The 22,599-nt window shown below is 36.4% G+C and overlaps 1 protein-coding gene across 1 annotated transcript in view; it reads left to right on the top strand.

Moving 5' to 3' along the window:
• Window positions 1-22,599, top strand: part of gse1a (Gse1 coiled-coil protein a) — a 40,773-nt gene that overhangs the window by 129 nt on the left and 18,045 nt on the right. The window contains exons 1-5 of the mRNA XM_079859992.1: window positions 1-23; window positions 9,282-9,461; window positions 15,567-15,748; window positions 20,948-21,111; window positions 21,199-21,399. The exon at window positions 1-23 is cut by the window's left edge and continues 129 nt beyond it. Coding sequence (XP_079716118.1) covers window positions 9,284-9,461; window positions 15,567-15,748; window positions 20,948-21,111; window positions 21,199-21,399 — 725 coding nt within the window. The 5' untranslated portion in view covers window positions 1-23; window positions 9,282-9,283. The remainder of the gene's footprint in view (window positions 24-9,281; window positions 9,462-15,566; window positions 15,749-20,947; window positions 21,112-21,198; window positions 21,400-22,599) is intronic.

Raw genomic sequence — 22,599 nt, forward strand, 5'->3', positions numbered from 1 at the left:
ATACGCTTTTCTTCCGTGTTAAGGTGAGTTCTCGCACGCGGGGCCGTGATAAAGAAGCTCCGGCTGAAGTGAGCTCTGCTTTTGGGTGCGTTTGTTACGGACTCCATCGCGTGCCGGATAGCTCCGTGATGTGGGGCGCTTTGTTTTCATTCATAGTCGTGCGTGGTCCATCCTGCAAGTGTACAATTAGCTTTATTCTTGTCATTTTTATTCAGTTACTTTGCAATGGTTCTGTTTGAGCCTGGGATTCCGATCTTCCAATTAGAGAGATTGATTTTATTGGCTTTGTTTATAAAAAAAAAAAGATGTGCTTGATGTGACCTTTGGCTTTCTGTTGAGACTCATTAATATTCAAAACTGTTTAACAGTCTTCTCTGAGTGAAATGTTGGATTTTGAGGCTGTGCGTAAGTGCTTAGGGAGTCGTGGTGAGTTATATGACCTTCTGCTTTTCGATCACCTCAAGGTTAATTCTCCATCCATCTCGGGCATCTCTTCGGGATCTTGTGCAAATGAGTTTAATAACCAACTAAATGGATTTGTCCAGGGAGAAAAAAAATGCTTAATGGATCAGCCTGATCTCATAAAGCACAGAGAGAACTCACTAAAACATTTTAATGTCATTTTTAGACTGATTTTAGTACAGAATAGGTCAATATGTATTGGACAGACTGATTAATCTGCTATTTTTTGACCAATTTGAAATGTACAGACAGTCTTGTCTATTAATAATAAGCATTTTATGAATTTTGTGTAAAAATAAGTATTTCAGAAAGAAATTGTGTACATCTGATAATGGCATTTTATTGGCCATACAACTTTGCAAATATCATTATCGTCCAATTAAAAACCCATACTGTTAAACCAGTAACTGTTGGTTTGGTCACATCCTGTGTGTTTCACACATATAGATGTGAAGTTTTTGAAGTCTCTTGTTTCCTCTTCTGGCTTTTCGTGTGGTCAAATAAATGTCAGTGTACCGTGGAAAGTCTTATTTACCCAGCAACCTGTCTATATATACCTGTGTTTACAGACAGAATGTGAGCTGCATTATCCAGTCTCATGGAAAGATCATTTTTAAATAACTAACGGCTGAGGTTTTATTTGATTAGGTGCAAAGCTGAAATACGACTTGTAGTTTGCGTTAAACTGGAAAGACTGGATGAGTTGGGTGTTATGAAGAAGGAGTTGTTAAATGAGAAGTTACAGTAATGACACGCTCACAAACCACACATTAAGGCTTCATTAAGTCAGTAACAATTGCAATTGAAGTTCAAATAGAAAAAACTTCTAATGTCACTGCTTGAAAATATGCTAATGCAAAAGCACTATGTAAGTATAATATTACAGTAAGTACAAGATTGTTTTGTGGTACGATACTACACTAATAGTTAGATTTTTAGTTTATCGTGGTAGAGGATCGAGGTGTGTGGGTGTGTGTGTGGGGTGGGGTGGGTTGCTGTAGCAGACGTGCTATAAAGAAAGAAACTCCTCATTGACCATCTGACTCCACTAGACTCATATTTACTCATTAACCCGCTTGAAAACAGATATTTTTATGTTCTTGAATGCTGATTTGACTGGTCGATCATTTGTTCTTTGACCTTTTTAAGCAGTTAGATTTGCCTGAAAATGACTTGGAGTGTTGTAGGATGGGTAAACAAACAGGTGTAAAATATGTGCATTTAAAAATATATTATATTATATTATATTATATTATATTATATTATATTATATTATATTATATTATATAATATATTTAGCAATCACCTGTATCCGAGGAACATAAGCAATTTTTCATTATTTTCTATTGGACAATTTTTCGAAAATTTTTTTTTTTATTTAAAAAAAATGCTAAATATTCAAATTTAAAGTATATTTTTTTGTTATTTAATGTACTATGACTTAAAATCTACACTTTATTGTGAGATGCGAGGCTATACGGCAACTTCAGCAGCTTGGTTTTGTGTTTCAGTAGTATGTTTTTGATAATCTCTGGTTTTCCGATTGATTAACAGGGTGTTGTGGATGGATTATAAAATGAAAAACCTTGTGCCAACTGTGTGTGTGTGTGTAGTCAGCAGGGTTAAACCCTCAGAGACGGACTGTATCGGGATTAGCTCAGATTTCTGCTGCTCCTTTAACTGATGTTGGTCAGCTGCTATATGTATTTACACACACACACACACACACACACACACACACACACGTCGGGTGTTTGCACTGTGGTCCTCGTTTTGGACATGTCTGTTGGGCTGAAGTGACAGGAGAATGTTAATACTATTAAAAATTAATGTTGGCATCTTAAAACTTAAGAAAAAGCCTACCTGAATCATTAGCCTAAATGAAGATTACCCCATCATTTTTCTCACCTTTTAGCCATCCCAGGCGTATATGACTTTCTTCTTTCCGCCAAACATGATCAGAGTTATATTAAAATATCCTGGCTCTTCCAAGCTTTATAATGGGAGTGAATATAACGGAGATTTTTGAAGCCTATAAAAGTGCATCCATCCATCATGAAAGTAATCCATACTGCTCCAGGGGGTTAATAAAGGACTTCTGAAGTGAAGTGATGCGTTTTTGTAAAAAAAACAAAACAAACAGAAACAGAAACAGAAAATGTATATGTGGCCTTAAAAGAACCACATGAAATAAGATGCCATGACACAGATAAGAGGCAGGGGGAGAGACAGTGGTCAAAAGCCTGACTTAAAGACCAAAAAACATGTGCCTCTAGTTGTCCAAGAAAGGAAAATGACAAGACATGAAAATACGAGAGGAACACCATCTTTTTTTTAATCCTATATTTGACCTCAGAAACCCTATATATTCAAAATGACCAATCAGCACTGCGTACATCGTGACAGTGGACATATTCCCAAAGCATAAACACTTACCCAGCATACTTTGATGTCTGTCAGCAGTTTTAGGGGCTTACAGATGCCAAGCATCCCTTCAGATGGGACAGCGTGGGTTGTAACAAAAGCTTTCACTTTTTTTGCTAGTCATTTCCTGCTGCCCAATCACACACAAAGCTGTGGGTCCAACTGCTAAGAGTATTTACTGTAAGCTCCAGTAAGTGTAAACTTAAAGCTTGACATTATAACTTCTTCATTCTGTTGAGCGTAATTTTTAAAAGTCACAAACGTCTGAGCTCATTGTTTGAAGCTGTTTTGGATCTCTTGGAAATGAATGGCAATGCAAACCCTTGTTTGTCATATCTGTGAAGGGTCTATTCTAAATATCTTAGACATTAACTTCTGAACCATTGATGAACAAAACTAGGTGCCTATGTATTTCTTTGAATAAAAGGTGTATTTTGTGCATTTGAGAGAACTAGAGTTCTGTACTGTAGCATTTATAGTTATGTGGTAACTTTGAGGTACAGTACCTTTTATGTTTGATGTGGTTCTGTGTGTAGAGAAGTCAAGTAAAACCTGCTAAGGTTACTCACATTCTCATTTGCTTTTCCTTTTAAAACAAGGTGAAAGTGTACTACAGACTGTAATGCTTCATTTATGTTCATAACCCTTTCAAAATGACTAACAAGAAAGTACGCATGTAATCGGCAATTACCAGAACAGGAGGCTGAGGATATGGGTCAAGTGCTAAGGTTATACCACAAGAGCCTTGATTATAAAGACCTGCAAATGCTACAACAGTTGTGTGTATATATATATAGCTATGCTCAGGTGTCTAAAGATGAATCATCTTGTGTCCTCAAATGAGTCAACAATTTGCAGTGCTGATGGATAGGAACATAATGAGAATAAAGGAATGTTCAGTATGCTAGTAGGAAGTCTGTGGTTTTGTTTGTTGTACATATATTTAAAATATCTTGGGTGTGAGCTTAATAAGTTTAAGAGGAGAAACTTGAAAAGGTGTGTCTCAAGTTTCTAGGTCCAGTGTTTTATTAGGAAAACATCTCAAATGTGCAGTGGGGAAGGTACTGTACTCCATGACCAAGGTTTGGAAATTCTGAGCTAGGAGAGTAGAAGTAGCTTATCCATGGGGTGTCTGCTGTGTTAAATAATTGACATTTGACAATACTTCCAGGGGCCTCAAACCTCAGGCCACACTACCCGAGACTACCAAAATTAGCTTAACATCGGGGCCCTCAGTGAATACAGTGCAAGCTGACCACTAGGGCCTGTGGGCCCCTTGGTGCATACAGCGACAAAGGCCCCTCAGAGAGTCTGACCTGAACACCAGGTCCCCAAGTACATTGCAAACTTAACTCCAGGTCACCTCCGGAGACATGTGCCCAGGGACCTCCTGTGATAGTCATTCTGCCCAGCCAGAAATGGCATCTTCAATTTGATTGACTTTAGGGATCTAGAAAGAGGCGTAACATGATAGAATCCCCATAAATTGTCAACTCCAGTCCTCTGGACCCATATCCCAGAATGTTTTTGATGTCTAACACGTTGACAAGCTGATGAGTTAAATCAGGTGTTTTAATTAGTGAGACATCTAAAACATTTTGGGAGGTGGTGTCCCCAGGACTGGAGTTGACAAACCCTGGAGTATTGTTTGTTGGCTAAGTTGGCAAAAAAGTCCCCATTGTAAAGCTTGGGAGAGCTTGTTGTCTAAAACAACCTCAAAGGATTTTTTTTGCACCTAGAGGGGACAACACTGAGACCGTCACCAGAGATAAAGATCGTGACCGTGGGAAAGCTCTTGTCTGGGACGAAGAGTATCCTAGTCTTGAATTCAAAGTAAATATTAGTGTGGTTTATTAGACCACATATTATAATCAGACCAAATTATAAGACCAAAATGGGAATGAGAGATGAACTGTCAAGTGTGGTCAGAGAAGCAACGATTAGAGACGCCACATGACTGGATGCTAGTACAGAGTGATCTGGCCTAAATGGAGAAGTATAAGGGACTAATTACCGAACCTTGTGGGGCACCAGTGGTTTGGGAGCGCGGATAAGGTAGTGAGCCTTTCAAAGCACTGTAAATTGGGAAGCTCTGTTATCCCAAGAAAATACAGTCCTAAATGTGCTAAATCAGCTTTGAGATCTACAGGTTGTGGATAAGTGTAAATTACTGCAGCCAGATCCAGGAAAATCAATACAAAGTTAATCAAGGACATTCAAGGCTAGTGTAAGGGCTTCAGTGATGGCACGTAGAGTTGTTTAGGGACTTACACCTCAGTCTAAGGTCTTCAACCTTTAAGCCCTTTGTGATGAGTAGCTTTGTGATCAACATTCTCTCTAGTTATCAATCTCTATTGAAGTCTAAACCAATTAGTGAATTTCTCTCTGGAAGTATCAGTACCGTCTTAATCCTCATCCATCTTTAATGTTGTCAGTGAAATGTGCACATACACTCACACACATGGGTTAATGAGCAGAAGGCAGGTGTGTGTGAGGTGCTTTATCTAGTCTTAATGAATGCCGAGGGTAGCAGATCTCTGTAGTCGCTCATGCATCAATGCTTGTCTGTCATCATTATGGACATGCATGTGTGTGAGTGTGTTCATTTGTGCCCAACAAAGCACTTTGACACATCATCCATCACCCAGTCTTTTATTCCTGCTGTTTCTCCCATTGAATTTACATGAGCCGGTCATGTCGACAAGGGCTGGGTCAATTTGCATTGGCTCTACTGTTTAATGAACAAGCTTATTAGAGAGCCAGTGGGGAGCAGAAGACTGTGGGACTGTTTTTTGCTGACTCTACCACAGCTAAAGCCTCTGGGAAAAACAGCACAGCAGGATTTCATCTTTGAGAGAGAGGAGATCTTCACATAACAAGCCTTGGGTGCTTTTAGAGAGCCATTTTAAAGGTTTGGCCATTCATTCTCGGCCAGCTAGAGATCTGATGAGTTTAGTCAGTATCTGTGTTTGTATATGTGACTCAGAGGTGTGAGGTTAATAAGCCACAGGCCTACAGTAAATCCTGCTTGATCAGGGATTATAACACTTATGTGGTAGTTTGAGGTGTAGGTGTGTCTCTGTGTGAATAGATGTGCAATAGTGTGGAATATTTTGTTAAACATGCCAGTTGACTAATTAAGTGAGTAATTAGTGAGTATTTGCAGCGTGTTTCTGTATTTGGTTGCGTTGTGAGTATTTGCAGTGTTTCTGTATTTGGTTGCGTTGTGAGTATTTGCAGTGTGTTTCTGTATTTGGTTGCGTTGTGAGTATCTGCAGTGTGTTTCTGTATTGGTTGTGTTGTGAGTATTTGCAGTGTGTTTCTGTATTTGGTTGCGTTCTGAGTATTTGCAGTGTGTTTCTGTATTTGGCTGCATTGTGAGTATTTGCAGCGTGTTTCTGTATTTGGTTGCGTTGTGAGTATTTGCAGTGTTTCTGTATTTGGTTGCGTTCTGAGTATTTGCAGTGTGTTTCTGTATTTGGTTGCGTTGTGAGTATTTGCAGTGTGTTTCTGTATTTGGTTGCGTTGTGAGTATTTGCAGCGTGTTTCTGTATTTGGTTGCGTTGTGAGTATTTGCAGTGTGTTTCTGTATTTGGTTGTGTTGTGAGTATTTGCAGCGTGTTTCTGTAATTGGTTGCGTTGTGAGTATTTGCAGTGTGTTTCTGTATTTGGTTGCGTTGTGAGTATTTGCAGCGTGTTTCTGTAATTGGTTGCGTTGTGAGTATTTGCAGTGTGTTTCTGTATTTGGTTGCGTTGTGAGTATTTGCAGCACGTGTTGTCAAACTGATTAAAGCGTTTTCTTAAATTGCTGGTGTTTTTTCTATTTGCATGTGTTTTTTTCAGTTTCAGCGTGTTGAGCTCTCTTGGCCACCGTATTTAAGGCATCCTAGGGGAAATAAATGTTATCTCGCTCCCACTCCTTGAAATTACTGCTTATAAATCACTCTCTGCTCGTCTGTGTTGGGTGGGCTGTGTGTGTGTCGTAAAATACCTGTGGCTTTTCTCATTTCCACAGCGACCAGAGACTCTCTGTTATCTCTGACTGACACTATCCAGGAGGGAAAGTGTGAGCAGCAGAGAAGAGAGGAGGGGGGTGGGGAACGCATGTGAGTTCAGTAGCAGAATGATTGAGAATGTTTGTCAAGAGAAGGAGAATGAGGGAGATAAAGAGAAGAGGGCTGTTTGTAGCACGCAAATGAGTGGACGAGAGACAGCTGTGTTTCAAGAGCACATGATATGATGATTTGATTGATAAGCCCCTAGCAGGATTGGAGAGCGACTGAAATGGCGGTTCTCTTTATGGCAGGGAGAACAGTGTCTCTGTTATAATGCTGCACTTGATTGTTATCATATATATGAGGATTATAGCTAACCTTTTTATGAAGCATCTTTGCATAATGCATATAAAGATACATTAGATGGATAGATTCTTAATTCATTTAACCATATCTGGTTTGGGTTGGGATTTAAAAAAAAAAAAAAATTTTTACTTCATTTTCTTTTGCCTTTTTTTTTTTTTTTTTTCACTACAAAAGCTCTAAGATGCCATACATTTTGCTTAGTTTTTTTTAAACTTGATTGTATTTTTCTTTTTAGTTAAAAAAACAGGCCATACATTTTTTTCCTTTTTTTTTAGTTCACTTTGAGTTCACTGTTTTGTTTTCAAATTATGTTACATTGTGTCTGAATTATAGTGCTATTTTTTTGTTGTTGTTTGGTCACTACGAAAACTGTTAAAGGGCCATATGTTGTTTTGTTTTACAGATAGATAGATGGGAGTATTTGAATACTTTATTTTATTTTTTATTTCACTGCGAAAGCAGAAAGAGTCCATACTTTTTTTTTTTATTTCACTGCGAAAGCAGAAAGAGTCCATACTTTTTTTTTTTTACTTGATTTTGTTTTGTTTTGTTGACAGACAGACAGATAGACAGACAGACAGGCAGACAGACAGATGTATGGATAGATAGATAGATAGATAGATAGATAGATAGATAGATAGATAGATAGATAGATAGATAGATAGATGGATAGATAGATGGACAGATAGATGGACAGATAGATAGATAGATAGATAGACAGACAGACAGACAGACAGTTGGTTGGATGGATGGTTGGGTAGATAGATGGGTAGATTGGTAGATGGATGAATAGATGGATAGATGTTAGAGATTCTTAATCGATTAAACCATTTACAAGTTTTTTTTATTATTTTTTTTTAACTTGATTTGGTTTTGTTTTTGAATTATGTGTTACATTGGGCCTGAATTACAGTGTTATTTAAGATCAACTACAGGACATATTATGTTCCGTTACGCTGCGTGTTTGGATGCGCACGGCTCCATTAAGTCGTAATGAAGTTGTGGCTGATGGCAGAGGATGCTGCTGCCAGCTCTTCTAACTGCTCTAAGTTCATTATTAATTGTTTTGCTCGGTTCAGCAGAAGGGCAAGGGGTGAGGCACAGTTTATCACGATAAAGCACGCTTTTGTTTGTTTCTGGTAGAGACGCTGCAGTGAGGGATAGCTGGAGGTGTGAGAGAGAGATACACAAAGGAAGGAAGCTGTAAAACCCTCACACTTTAGAGTTGGAACTTAACACGTACAATTCACTTTTAAATGTGTTTGATTTAGTCCAAAAATGTAGTCCGATTGATTCAATCATATTAAATAATGTTTTTTGACACTCGTTAATGTAAATGTAGCAAATGCCGGGTTACCTAACACATTGTTTTATTACAGTGCACCTAATGCAAGTATTCTCTGTTCTCCCCTACATGTATTTATAAAATAAAATAAAAAAATAAAACCCACACACACGTTTCTCTTGGTTTTGTCAAACCTACATTTCTGAAGTAGCTTGTACTTTTCTTGCCAAATTTTGGTACTTTGTTTTCCAGCTCTTCTAATGTTACTGTCACTTTAGAATGAGTCACTTCTGTTGTAGGATTTCACTTTGGATAAAATTTGGATAAATCTGCTAAATGAATAACGATAAAATGTAAAACCATTTTCATGCTGGTGGTTTGACCTTTTCATAGTTGAATTCTTCAGGGTTTTTTAGGTGTATTTGGATCAGTTCCAAACCACTTCATGTATCAGGTGCTAAATCATCACAGGCAACGCATGCAAATTTATATCACTATCAGTTTGTGTAATTCATTGTTATTGAACTATTGAAATGTATTTTTATTTGAACAGAACCTGTTACACACACACACACACACACACACGCTCAAAGCATGTGGTTCCACTGGTTCCACAACTAGAGCGATCGATTTGAATTCAATCTTAAATTCGAGGCTGTTTTGAATGGGTTCGGGCTTAACGCCAACCTCTTCTTTTCCTCTGAATATTCATTCTGAATCTGTTTGTCTCTGTCCTTCTCTCCCTGCAGGTATGAGCCATGAGCCGAAGTCCCCAGCTTTAGGAATGATCTCGGCGGCACCATGCACCATGGCCACTGTAAGCCCTCTCACTCCGTCCCCCATCGGCGGGAGCCCGGCGTCCCAGTCTGGACACTCCGGATTCGCTGCCGCCCTCCGCAAGCTCGCCAAACAGGCCGAAGAGCCACGAGGTGAGTGTGTCCTTTCCTCTCCTCTTCACCCATCAGTCCTCAAGCTCTTCTCTTTATCATCTCACACATGATGTCTGGGGGAAAAGGCAATATGTTGCTGTAGTCACTCAGCAGAGCTTAACTAGGCTGTTTCTACCAAGTAGGTCTTTTAAAATCATAAGGAGTCTTAATAATCTTGGCAGATATTTGGTGTTTTCTTAATTAATTAATTTTATTTTCCTGATTTGCTTTGATTTTGGTTTCATTTATTTTTGCTTTGTTTCTGTTTTGTTTTGCAATTTGTTTTGCTTTTTTGTTTTGTTTTCTGTTTTTTTCCCCCCGTTTTCATTTAGTTTGTTTATTTCTGTTTTGTAATTTGTCTTGTTTTGTTTGTATGATTTGTTTTGTAATTTTGTTTTCTTTTTTCTTTTGTTTCTGTTTTGTTTTTTATATTATGTTTGTCTGTTTTGTTTTGTGACTGCGTTTTCATTTATTTTGTTGTTTCTGTTTTTTTGTACTTTGTTTTGTTTGTCTGATTTGTTTTGTAATTTTGTTTTCTTTTGTTTCTGATTTGTTTTGTATGTTGTTTTGTTTGCCTGATTTGTTTTGTAATTTTGTGTTTTCATTTGTTTTTCGTTTTGTTTTGTTTGTTTTGCTTTTCATTTTGCTTTGTTTTGTGATTTTTGCTTTTTATTTTTTGTTTGTTTTGTTTTGTTTAACAACAATAACATTAGCCACCACTTACATGGTCACTTATATATTATGCATTGTTGTGTAATTACCATTAGCGTAGTTGCAGTAAGTCGTTTAATGCAGAATGTAAACAAGCACACCGCCATATGTATGCGTGTAATATGGACATCCATTCTTTGCTCAGCGTGTGTATGAGTGTGGGTGGTGCTTTCTGTCAACAAATTGTGAATAGATTTGAATAATATTTGCATATGGGTTTGCAGCATTTCAGATGGCTGGCACAACATTCAGCTGCCCATCTGTCTGTGTAATTGTTGTAGTCAACGGCAAAAAACCTGAACACACACACTCACACAAAAACTCTGATAATGCTCATTACATACAATATCAAGTTCTCAGACAATGTTTTCTACTGTTGTCTTGGCGTGGCATGTAAGATCCACAAAATTGTTGCTGTCAATTTTTTCAACTTACATTAAACAAAAAAAAACCATGGGTTGAAACTGAAAGTAGCTATTCAATTGCATTATGTTGTGAAGAAAAACAAGCGGCCTAAATGATCTAACAATGTCTAAAGCTTTCTCATGGTTTGGCCATGTGTTTATCGACATGATCCATTGTGAGTGATCATGATATTCTTCTCTCTAAAGCTTCGAGACGGAGAGAAAGGGATTATATTGATTGGTTAAGAGCTTGTATGCCAGTAATTTCTATAGACCTTCTCTAAGTGTCTTTTTACTGCTGTCTCTGTGAGTTTATCACACTGTGCATACTGCTCTGCCTTTGCTTACCACTTTATGCATTCATACACTCTTTGACTAGGGTAATTCAATGACAGTCAATGCTCTGTCTCAGATTGCTAAGCCTGTTTGGAAAAGCTGTCTTTTGTTTAAGGCTTTGGTGGCTTTGGGGCTTTTGGTTTGTGTGTGTGTGCGTGCTTCTCCGAATGCACACATGCTTTTGTGAATGTGTCCTTGTTGATGCTTGTAGTAGTACCTAACTGACACCCCCCCCCCCCACACACACACACACCCACACCCACACACCAACCCAAATACACATGTATTTTCTCAACTTTCTTTCTCACTTTCTTTGTTCCCTCAAGAGTTTGATAGCATGACTGTAAACAATTAAAATATTGCCAGAGCGATCAGATAAAGATTATATAAAAGAGTAAAGTAAAACTAGATGTTCTTTTCTTTTGTTGTGTTGTGAGTGGTTTTTGCCCATTGCTAGCTACCCTTAGCATACAATTTAGCATACCTTTAAAAAAATATATACTTTATAACAATATATTAAGTGCAAAATGTGAATTGAATGTGTTGCTGCATGTTATGTATAATTAAATAAAAATATATCATAGTTTAAATTTATTTTAAATGCAATTAGTTGAACTTAAAGTGCTTTTTGACCCATTTAAGTGGAATTGAAGTACATCTGAATGTGACATTTCTTAATTACCTCTATTGAAATTTGGTTAAAGGCTTCTGTTGAATGTTTTGACAAGAACTTACGGTAAACTAAAATGTACTTTTTATTGAAACTTGTGTTCCATGTACTTAAATATATTTGTAATTCCCCATTTGTAGTGATGAAGTTGCAGTTTAGTACATTTTAAAATATATTAACTTTAAATGTAATCTTGAAAAATTATAATCATGTACTTTACACACTCAAAACTGTTAGCCTTTTTTTAAGATTTACGCAATTTGATAAATAGTAAAATTCCATCAAATTATATGGAATAATCCTTACGTAGTTTAATTGAATAATTCAACAATCCTTAATCAATTATTCAATTAAAATACATAAGGATTTTTTAATTCAATTTGATGGAATTTTATTATTAATTTAATTGCGTAAATCTTAAAAAAGGCTTAAGTTTTTAATGTGAGTTAGTATTACATCGAAATAAGTGTACTTCTAAATTACTAAAACAATTATTTAAAATTCAAACTTTTTAAGTGTGCTTAAAGTAAGTGTGTAAAGAAACAGTCATGAAACTGTACTTTAAGTACACTTAAGTGGTCTTTTATTTCATCAAAATTATATTTTCTGCTAGGAAAAGTTCTTGAAAAATGTGCACATACAATACAATTAAGTTACTTTTTTTTTTTTACAAGTCACTTTCAATGTAAGTTTTGGCTATTTTTCACCAGTTTTATTGTTTACAAAGCAAAAAATGTAGATTTCCACAATATGAGTCAATATCATATATATCCGTTGTATACAGTCAGTGTAGGATGAGTTTATTTCTCTTCTGAGAAAACCCTAACCATAAGTTTTGGCAATAGTAATAGTGGCACTTCCCTTTGTATAAACCATTTAGTATTAGTTGTCAGGGATTTCTAGGTAGAAATCTAGCAGGTATGTAAAAGAGTAAAGCAAAATTGAACACAAAAGGAGTGAAGAAGTACAAAACCCGGAGTATTGACTTCTTATCAGCTCTCTGGCAGACACAAGCGCTCCGAGGAGGGCTGACCTACTTTACTCTTTGTGTTGGGTGTCTTATATAGATAGTGCTTTTAGCGGCAATAGGTTTTTTCTGTGCTTGTGTGGTTTTCAAGCCTTGTGTAGGTTTCTGTCTTAATGAGGAAAAGTCATTTCTCACTCACACTCGCTGCAATCGAAACCACAAGAAGTGCATATTATGGAAGGGATCATGTACAGTTAGCCGTTCATTATTGCAAGGGTGACCAGATCTTGTATATCGCCGTACATTATCCCGCTTATTACACTGCTATAATTGCCATTGCTAAATAGATAAATACATGGATGTGAACTAATGATTTGAGCTTAAATTATTTAATAATCTACCACCTCACTGTTAAAATCCCAATTCAACCAGAATTACGATGCAGGAAGTAATCTACCTAGCAACTAGAACACTGTTACAATATTAAAAGATACATTTTTAATCTGCAATGAAAAAACGTTATGATCAACATATTTTTATATTGCTTTAACTCATCACAATAAGTTAAGCAATTTTCAACTTGGTTTTATAAGTTATACAAGATTCAACTTTTTTTTTAAGTCAGTTTAATGTAATTTAAGTTGAAATGACTTAAACATCCAAGTTGATTGTACTTAAAAAATTTAAGGCAGCAACTTTTTTTTTTTTTTTTTACAGTGATCAAGCTCACATATTTATGTCTTCCTCTCTCCTCCAGGTCTTTAATTGTGTCTTTTTCTTTCAAGTGACATTTTTGTTTTATTGCTTCTAGTCATCTAAAGTTCATATCATAAAATAAATACCAAAGTCCTCCAGGGCTGTTTTTACTGCAGATGATAACTAATAGTTTTGATTCGTATGTTAGTAGCAATTAATTAAATAATTTGATTTGGTATAGAGAGACTGTAGAATGATATGAGAGATATTAAAGTAAACGTACCATGTTGCCACATAATCACCATGGACTAAATACTATTCAGCCGACATTATACAAACACATTTGATTGTTCAGTGCTGATTTTGACCAATTAGAATTAAACATTATTTTCCAGAGCGCTGTGCATTAAATATTCATAGACATTTATTCATTTAGCAGCTGCTTTTATCAAATGTGACATAGAAACGTTATTGTTAATGTAAAGTTTTATACATTTTGTTGTGAGACACAAAGAATGTCTTTGTTTTAGATTTTGGAGTGTCTTAGACAACGCAGATATGTATGTGTGCATGCTTAACACACACACACACACACACACACACACTCACTCACTCATTTTGTCTTTGATCACAGTAAAGCGCTGTATTACCGTGGTGGGGGTTTGGAGGAATGAGTGCGTGTTCATGTGTGTTTACCGCAGGGAGATGGCAGTGTTTGTTTCTTTATCTCTTTAAACTGGCATCTGATCTGACAGCCCAACGGGGCTTTGATAGCGGCGAGGTTGGCAGTCAGGGAAGTGATGATGTATGTTCACTTCATCTGACAAGTTGTTAGTTCTGTCTGGCATCCACACACGTACAAATACATCCCCCTTTCTTTGCTTCTACTAGTCTAGATAGTCTGTTGTTGGCTCTGATGTTATTATACGTCCCTCTCAGATTGAAGAACGGCACTCTTCTTTGTCAGAAACTTACGTTTGTAAGTCAGAAACAGTATTTAGCGCATGTACTTCAGGCTCGTTGAGATGTGGAAGATTCAGGATTGTTGAATCTAATTTATGAATCTGATTTTTTTATTTATTAAATTAATTATATGGGATTAATGTATCGATATAAAGTGTGGTCATGATGAGTATGTATGTATGTTTTATATATATATATATATATATATATATATATATAAATATATAAATATATAAATAATTATATATATTTATTTATTTATTTATATATATGTATTTATAAATAAATAAATAAATAAATATATTTATATATATTTATTTATTTATTTATAAATATATAAATAAATAAATAAATATAATTATTTATTTATTTATTATTTTATATATATATAATATATATATATATATATATATATATATATATATATATATATATATATATATATATATATATATATATATATATATATATATATATATATATATATATATATATATATATACACACATATACAGTAGTCAACATTTGAAATGGATCAAAAAAGTTCATCAAAGTTGTCCTAATACAAGAACGGGTATTATTCAAGATTCATGTATAACTTTGATGAAAGGTTTTGCTCCACTTCAAATGTTGACTACTGTAAATATATATGCGATTAGCCACTCAGCATTTTCTCTAGCCACAATTTTGACATTGATACCATGGGGAAAACTGCCATATAGATCATTTTAATATTATCTCATAATTTGGAAGCGGGTTTATTAGGCTGCTGTCACTTTAAGATGCAAGGATCACATGCGTTTATACACACGCCTTTTCTTTATCAACTGTTTACTGTTTACATAACTGACTGTGTTTACGTGAATACTCGCCAAGACCCGCGTTTTGACATTATTTTGTGTGTATTTGACGGTCTAAGCGCAATAAGCAGCGAAAACAAACTCAAGTAAGTACTTGGACTACTGGGTGTGAGCACAAAATCTGTGGGAATTAGTAAAATTTTGCACAATACATGCAATCCCACGCCGAAATTCAAGCCCTGTAACACCAACAATATTCAGCTGGAGCAAATGCAACTAATGTGAGTGAGGGGAGGCGGGTTTGTGTGTGTGTGTGTGTGTGAGAGAGAGAGAGAGAGAGAGAAAGCGCAGTTGCTATCGTGTATCTATTCTGTGGGAAATTGGTATTGGAAGCGTTTCAGATTTTTCAGTATTGATGTGTATAAAAAAATCTCTGTTTTTGACAACACTACTTTGCACTTAGTTTATCATTTCAGATGCCTTCTTAAAAGACTACAATTGAAAACTAAAATTATCCAAACTTCAACTCTTCAAATTCATCTATCTTCTCTTTTTTAGGTTCTATTAGTAGCGAGTCATCACATGTTTCCTCCCCGGTGACCAATCACATTTCTCCGGTCAGTACGCCTAAGCGGGTTGCCATGGGTACCAGCCTGGTCCCGCCTACAGGCACCCCGCCTGTGGTCACCATCGCCCCAACGAAATCAGTCAATGGATTTTGGAGGTCTGAAGCACGTCAGGTATGAAGATGATAGAAATTCTCATTTCAGTCCATGTCTGTGAGCTCTGTGTTCCTCTATATATGCTAGTGTGTTAGTAAAAGTTGACAAAACAAACTATCTGATATACCCACTTAAAATTCCACACAGAAAACAGAAAAGTATACAGTTAATGTGCATTATTTGTTTTTCATTGTTACATGAGTTTTGTTGGGAAGTGGAAAAGAGAGGGTCCATTTTATTTCAACCAAAGCTGATGACGAAAATGCTTATTTAAATCTTTTGAGATGTTCAGGTGTCCTAAAATCGTAGAATTTAAGTTTTGTGCTTTATTCATGTTTTTATTTCCTTTCAAATGAACTATTATCTGACATGAGCACAAAAGAGTTGTTACCAGTCCGCCATGTGCGAGGTCATTCATTTGGTTGCGGAAATTAAAAGCGTGTGTTTATGACGGCGACTTTTCTTTCCCTTTTCCTTCATCTTTGCCAATCAATACAAGGCGAAACATCCCTCCAGACCTCTTCATCCTCAGGGCTGATATTATGTGTGTGTGGTCAGGAGGGCTTGACCGCAGGTCCCGCTCTGAAGAGGGATTGAGGTCCTGATGGGGTCGCAGGGTTTAAATTGGGCTGGATTAGTGCAAATGGGTTGATCTGTGGGTGTCCGGCATGTCCTTAGTTTCGGTGACTCTCAGGCGCGACCGCAAGATCATGCCAGAATGTGTGTGTGTGTGTGGATTCGGATGGATGGTTTGTTCAGCTCTCGTTCTGTGTGGCTTTGAGTTTATTTAGCACTCCAGTCAGGGGACATCAGGAGAGACAATAGGCACTTTCCCCTGATCAAACTACCCTCTCTCTGTTTACACAAAGAGTCTTCTGTAGCTCTGCCGAGAGAGAGAGAGAGAGAGAGAGAGAGAGAGAGAGAGAGAGAGAGAGAGAGAGAGAGAGAGAGAGAGAGAGAGAGAGAGAGAGAGAGAGAGAGAGAGAGAGAGAGAGAGAGAGAGAGAGAGAGAGAGAGAGAGAGAGAGAGAGAGAGAGAGAGAGAGAGAGAGTGAAAGAGAGAGAGAGAGTGAAAGAGAGAGAGAGAGAGTGAAAGAGAGAGAGAGAGAGATAGAGAGAGAGAGCAATGCTTTGGATACCCAGTCAGCTTTAAGCCATGCTTGTCTCTCTTCTTTATGCCTGTCTGGACTACACACACACACACGCACGCTTGCTGTTTCATCTATAGACTATATTTGGAACCTATTTGAAACTGAATTGCGTCAGATGTACTAAACAGGGCAAATTAGTGTGAGAGCTCATCTCAATCCCATAAAAGATTTGACGGGAGTGGAAAGTTCTTCATGTGATCTACTGGCGAATGAAAGAGCCGTGCAAATTAGCGTCTGCCGTCTGGTTTAAGATATGCTGTTTTTGGGTGGTAAATATTGGTGCAAATACCAGTAAATGAACTAGCGTAAACCTTAGTAAATCACCTTGCATGATTCATTTACCCCTCTGGTGCTCTTCACGTGTCGGTCAAAAATGACCAGATTTTTATTTTTTTGTCAATGAAATTAATGTATTATATTTTAGTTTGATAATGTTTTTTATTTAATAATTTGTTATTTTAGGAGATTATTTTATACTAAATTAAATTTACGCTGTATTTATAATCCATTTATTCACATTTTGAGCATAGACCTGAAAATTAAATTTCCAAGTTAAACTGTGGTAAGTCTTGAATGCTTTAGAGCACAGACTTCAAGTTTGATCTCTTTTCAAAGACGACACTTGGCAGATTATTGCTGAAGTGAAAAACGTTTTAAAAAGTAACATAATTTTATGTGTATTGTTATGAAAAATGCACAAAAATGCTATTTTAAATTTTTATATGAAATTTATATTTTGAAAATCACATTTTACTCTAAAACTGCAAGAAAATCAAAGCCATAAATCTAAACAAGTTGTGTTTCAAATTTGAGCTTGATGAGCTTTCAGTAAGATTTCGTTTGGGCTGCAGTACCAAAAGTTTTCACTAGATAAAATTCATCTCCCATTCATTTCCTATGTGGTCATTTTCGACCGCGAGGAGCACAAGTGTGACTGTTTTTTACATGACCATTTGACCTTTTCAAATCCTGTCCATGATTTTATTCTATTTTTTATTTTTTTTCACATAGCAAGTGCCAAAACCTTTACCAAGTTTCGTTCCATTCCAATGAAGTAAAAAAATTCAACAACAAAAAAAGAAAAACGTAAAAATTTTTGGTCAAAAATGACTGACAGTTAGAGTGAAGAAGAGATCGTTTCATTCTTGCCTTTATAATCAAAATGTTCCATTCAGGATAAAATACGCTAGAGCCTTTATGTAAACATATAGCATGCAGCATTCGACCAATCAGTGACACTGACTCCACAAATATGCAAATAAGGACGTTCACCCAGAGTGTATTCATATATCCTTATGAATACCCAGGATTAATTGTTAACCCTGGGTAATTATGAGCTGTGTGAAACGTGAAGCAAGATAATCCAGGATTGCTTTTGCCCTGGGTTTAGAATAACCCAGCGTTGAATACATTTGAAACGTGAAAAAACCCTACTGTAGTTTTTTTTCGTATGTCATAAATAACTAGTAAATATATAACACAAAAATAAATTACACAAAAAAAAAATGAATGCGCATCTTAGCGTTTTCATCCAATGTTTTTTTATGCGACGTTCCAAATTTGGCATAAAAATAGGTGGATGGAAACATGACTAATGCAGCCAGTGTAATGGAAAAAAAATACTAGTTAAAACTATGAAATTCTTGAGAATCCTTATCAAGTGATTTAGCATAATAGTTTATTATTATTTCTTAGAAAAAAGGCATTAAATATTTAAAAAGGGTTTATGGATTAACATGGATATTATAGCATGTTTCCCAAAATATCAGATAATATTTTATGACAATGCAAGGTTAGTTCAGGTAGAAAATTGTATTTAAAACCTCTTGAAAATAATTATTAAGAATTTATTGTACATTCACATGTATTCAAGGTTTAAGGAAAATGTTTTTACTTTTTACTCTATCGTTTAAAAAAAAACATATTAAACCAACATGAATACAAAAAGGTACATTTCTAAGGAATTTTAAAATATATTTTTCTTTTCTTTATCTTGGCCACTTTATTTGTCATTCTCCCAAATGCACAATTCAGCCCCAAACACTGACTGTGTGAATGCAGTCATATACTGTACATTTACATTAATTCTCACTTTGCCCAGCAATACATAGCACCTTATATATTAAATCATAATGGCTACAGCATATGTGATGTGTGTTCAATATTTATTGACACAGATCTGCTGTATACTGACAGTTTGTTATACTTGCGAATTGAATTCATTGATGTATTATCTTTTGTTTTAAAAAATAATCAGGATTTTTCTATTTTTAAGTAAGTCAATAACACCAAAAAGTGTTGCAAAATAAGGAGTCTGATACTTTGTGTAGGCACAGAAAAAAAATTCTCACTCACTTACTCATTCACTCATTTAATTACTTGCTCACTTTCTCACTTACTCACTCACTCACTTACTTACTTACAGTATTCACTCCCACTTACTAACTCTTACTACTCACACTCACTCACTCACACGCTCACTTTCTCACTTACTTATTCACTCACTCACTTTCTCACTTATTTACTCACACTCACTCATTTACTACTCACTCACTCACCAACTTACTACTCACTTATTCACTCTCACTTACTATTTTACTACTCACACTCACTCACTCACTCACTTATTTACTCACACTCACTTACTTACACTCACTTATTCACTCACTCAATCACTCACTCACTTACTTTCTCACTTCACTCACTTATTCTCTCACTTACTCATTTACTACTCACTCACTCACTTCACTAGCTTATTAATTCACTCACTCACTCACTCACTCACTCACTCACTCACTACTACTCACTCTCACTCACTCACTTCACTCACGCACTCACTCACTCACTCACTCACTCACTCACTCACTCACTACTACTCACTCTCACTCACTCACTCACTCACTTCACTCACTCACTCACTCACTCACTCACTCATTCACTACTACTCTCTCTCACTCACTCACTCACTCACTCACTACTACTCACTCTCACTCACTCACTTCACTCACGCACTCACTCACTCACTCACTCACTCACTCACTCACTCACTCACTCACTCACTCACTCACTCACACTCACTCACTCACTTCACTCACTCACTCACTCACTCACTCACTCATTCACTACTACTCTCTCTCTCACTCACTCACTCACTCACTCACTCACTCACTCACACTCACTCACTCACTCACTCACTCACTCACTACTACTCACTCACTCACTCACTCACTCACTCACTCACTCACTCACTCACACTCACTCACTCACTCACTACTACACTCACTCACGCACTCACTCACTCACTCACGCACTCACTCACTCACTACTACTCACTCTCACTCACTACTACTCACTCTCTCACTCACTCACTCACTCACTACTACTCACTCACTCACACTCACTCACACTCACTCACTACTACTCACTCACTTCACTCACTCACTCACTTCACTCACTTACTCACTCACTCACTCACTACTACTCACTCTCACTCACTCACTTCACTCACTCACTCATGCACTCACTACTACTCACTCTCACTCACTCACTCACTCACTACTACTCACTCTCACTCACTCACTCACTCACTCACTCACTCACTCACTCACTCACTCACAGTATTCACTCTTACTTACTCTTTTAATACTCACTCACACTCATTCACTCACTTTCTCACTTATTTACTCACACTCACTTTCTCACTTCATTCACTTATTCTCTCACTTACTCATTTACTACTCACTCACTTCACTCACTTCACTCACTCACTCACTCACTCACTCACTCACTCACTCACTCACTCACTCACTCACTCACCATAGGGAATTTTATATTTAATAAAACGTACAGCAGCAAAACCAGCATTTTTTCATTCCTATGTTCAGTGAGAGGGTGAAAAATAGTCATATACCTTTACATTATGAAGCATAAATATGCATAAAATGATATAATTAACATAATATGATATAATAATATATGATACAAACAAATATTTGTGTTCAGTGGTATTAATATATCTGCAAGAAAATTCCCATGATGCCCTAATCATTAATATTTTCCCCTTTTAGGCGGATGCAGCATTGAGAGTGTCCGGCCAAGAGCGTTTGGCTCCAGATCGACCTTTACCCGGCCAGGAGAAGACCTCCCTCTCTCTCCCTCCATACCTGGGTCCAGCTCACCCGTTCAGCATGACCCCCAGTGCTCTCATCCAAGACCCTCGTCTTCAAGCTCAGTCAGTTCCTCACGCGTTCTCACACACGCGATCATCTTACAGCGTATAGTCGTGTTTCCTCATTTGTTGTTCTTCTTTCTCTCTCAGCCTGTCCAGGCAGGTTCCTAACATGCTGCTAGCAGGAGCTCCACAGGAGGAGTATCTTCGCGATGGCTTTCGTCCGTACGCCTCCGCTGAAGAGTTGCGCATGCCTTTGCTCCCTCTAGGGCTCAGCTCAGGAACCGCAGCCGACTCTCTCGCGTACTTTCACTCAGGATATTTGCCCCATCCCTCACTTGCTTCATACAGGTATGTGGTGTAGTTTTGGTGGTTCTTTTGAATATATAGTACCTTCCTGTATTAGACCTTCAAACATGTTGAGCAAGTTTTTTATTTGGTCTTAAAGGGATAGTTCAATTCTGTCACCATTTACTCGCCCTCATGTCGTTCCAAACCCGTAAGATTTTCGCTCATCTTCGAAACACAAATTACAATATTTTTAATGAAATCTGAGAGATTTCTGTCCCTCCATTGAAAGTCTATTCACCCAAATCTCGGACACTTCAAAATGTGTTTTTAATTTCTCATTAATTTTGTGTTCCAAAAGTCTGATGGGTTTGGAACGACATGAAGGGAGAGTAAATTATGACAGATCAGATTTTTCATTTTGGTGAACTATCCCTTTAAGCCCAAAGAATACTTCAGTTTTGATGCAAATGCATATGTGTACCAACCAAATATTCATACTATGCTGATGACGAAATTTACGTTACATCCACTGTAAAACCAAATTAGCCTATACTTTGGGCTTTAGTAGTATTGGTTGGGTCAAATGTCACTTCGTACAGCCAATTTTTTTCTCCAGAATCCAGTTTATGCTGATTAATTACCAATATTCCTCTATATTCACACAAAGATATGTTATGCACCTCAAAAACATACAGTATTTGGCTGCTGACAGTACGCTAAGGCCATTCCCTGAGTTAAAAATCTGTACTTTGAATGCAGTATAAGTCACTGTGGATAAAAGTGTCTGTAAATGTTTCTCTCAATAACTATATTTGTATTTGTCCTCTGATCCGGTAGCTGCTTATATTACGCCACAATTATCACATAGCTGATAGTTATTGATAGATGATTCAAATGTTTGGTTACCGGTTGTTTTTTGTTTTTTGTTGCTGATGCTGAATGGTGAAAAATATTGTGGATATATGAGGTCCAATTATATTTAATAAATAGTTTATAAAATGTAATAAATATATTAAATTCATTATATATTTATACCAGTTTTATTTTTTATTAAATTATGATTAATTTTATGATTATTAATTATTTAATTAGTTTTAATATATACTTAATATTATACTTAATTATACTAATATATTTATACTGTATAATATATACTATTTTCAACCCTCTCACTAAACCTAAGAATTAAATAGTCTGTTTTGCTGATATACTATTTATTAACTAAAATAAAATTAATATTTTTATTCTATATAAGTTTTT

This window comes from Squalius cephalus (genome assembly GCF_949319135.1).
Source record: "Squalius cephalus genome assembly, chromosome: 23".
Classification (NCBI taxonomy): Eukaryota; Metazoa; Chordata; class Actinopteri; order Cypriniformes; family Leuciscidae; genus Squalius; species Squalius cephalus.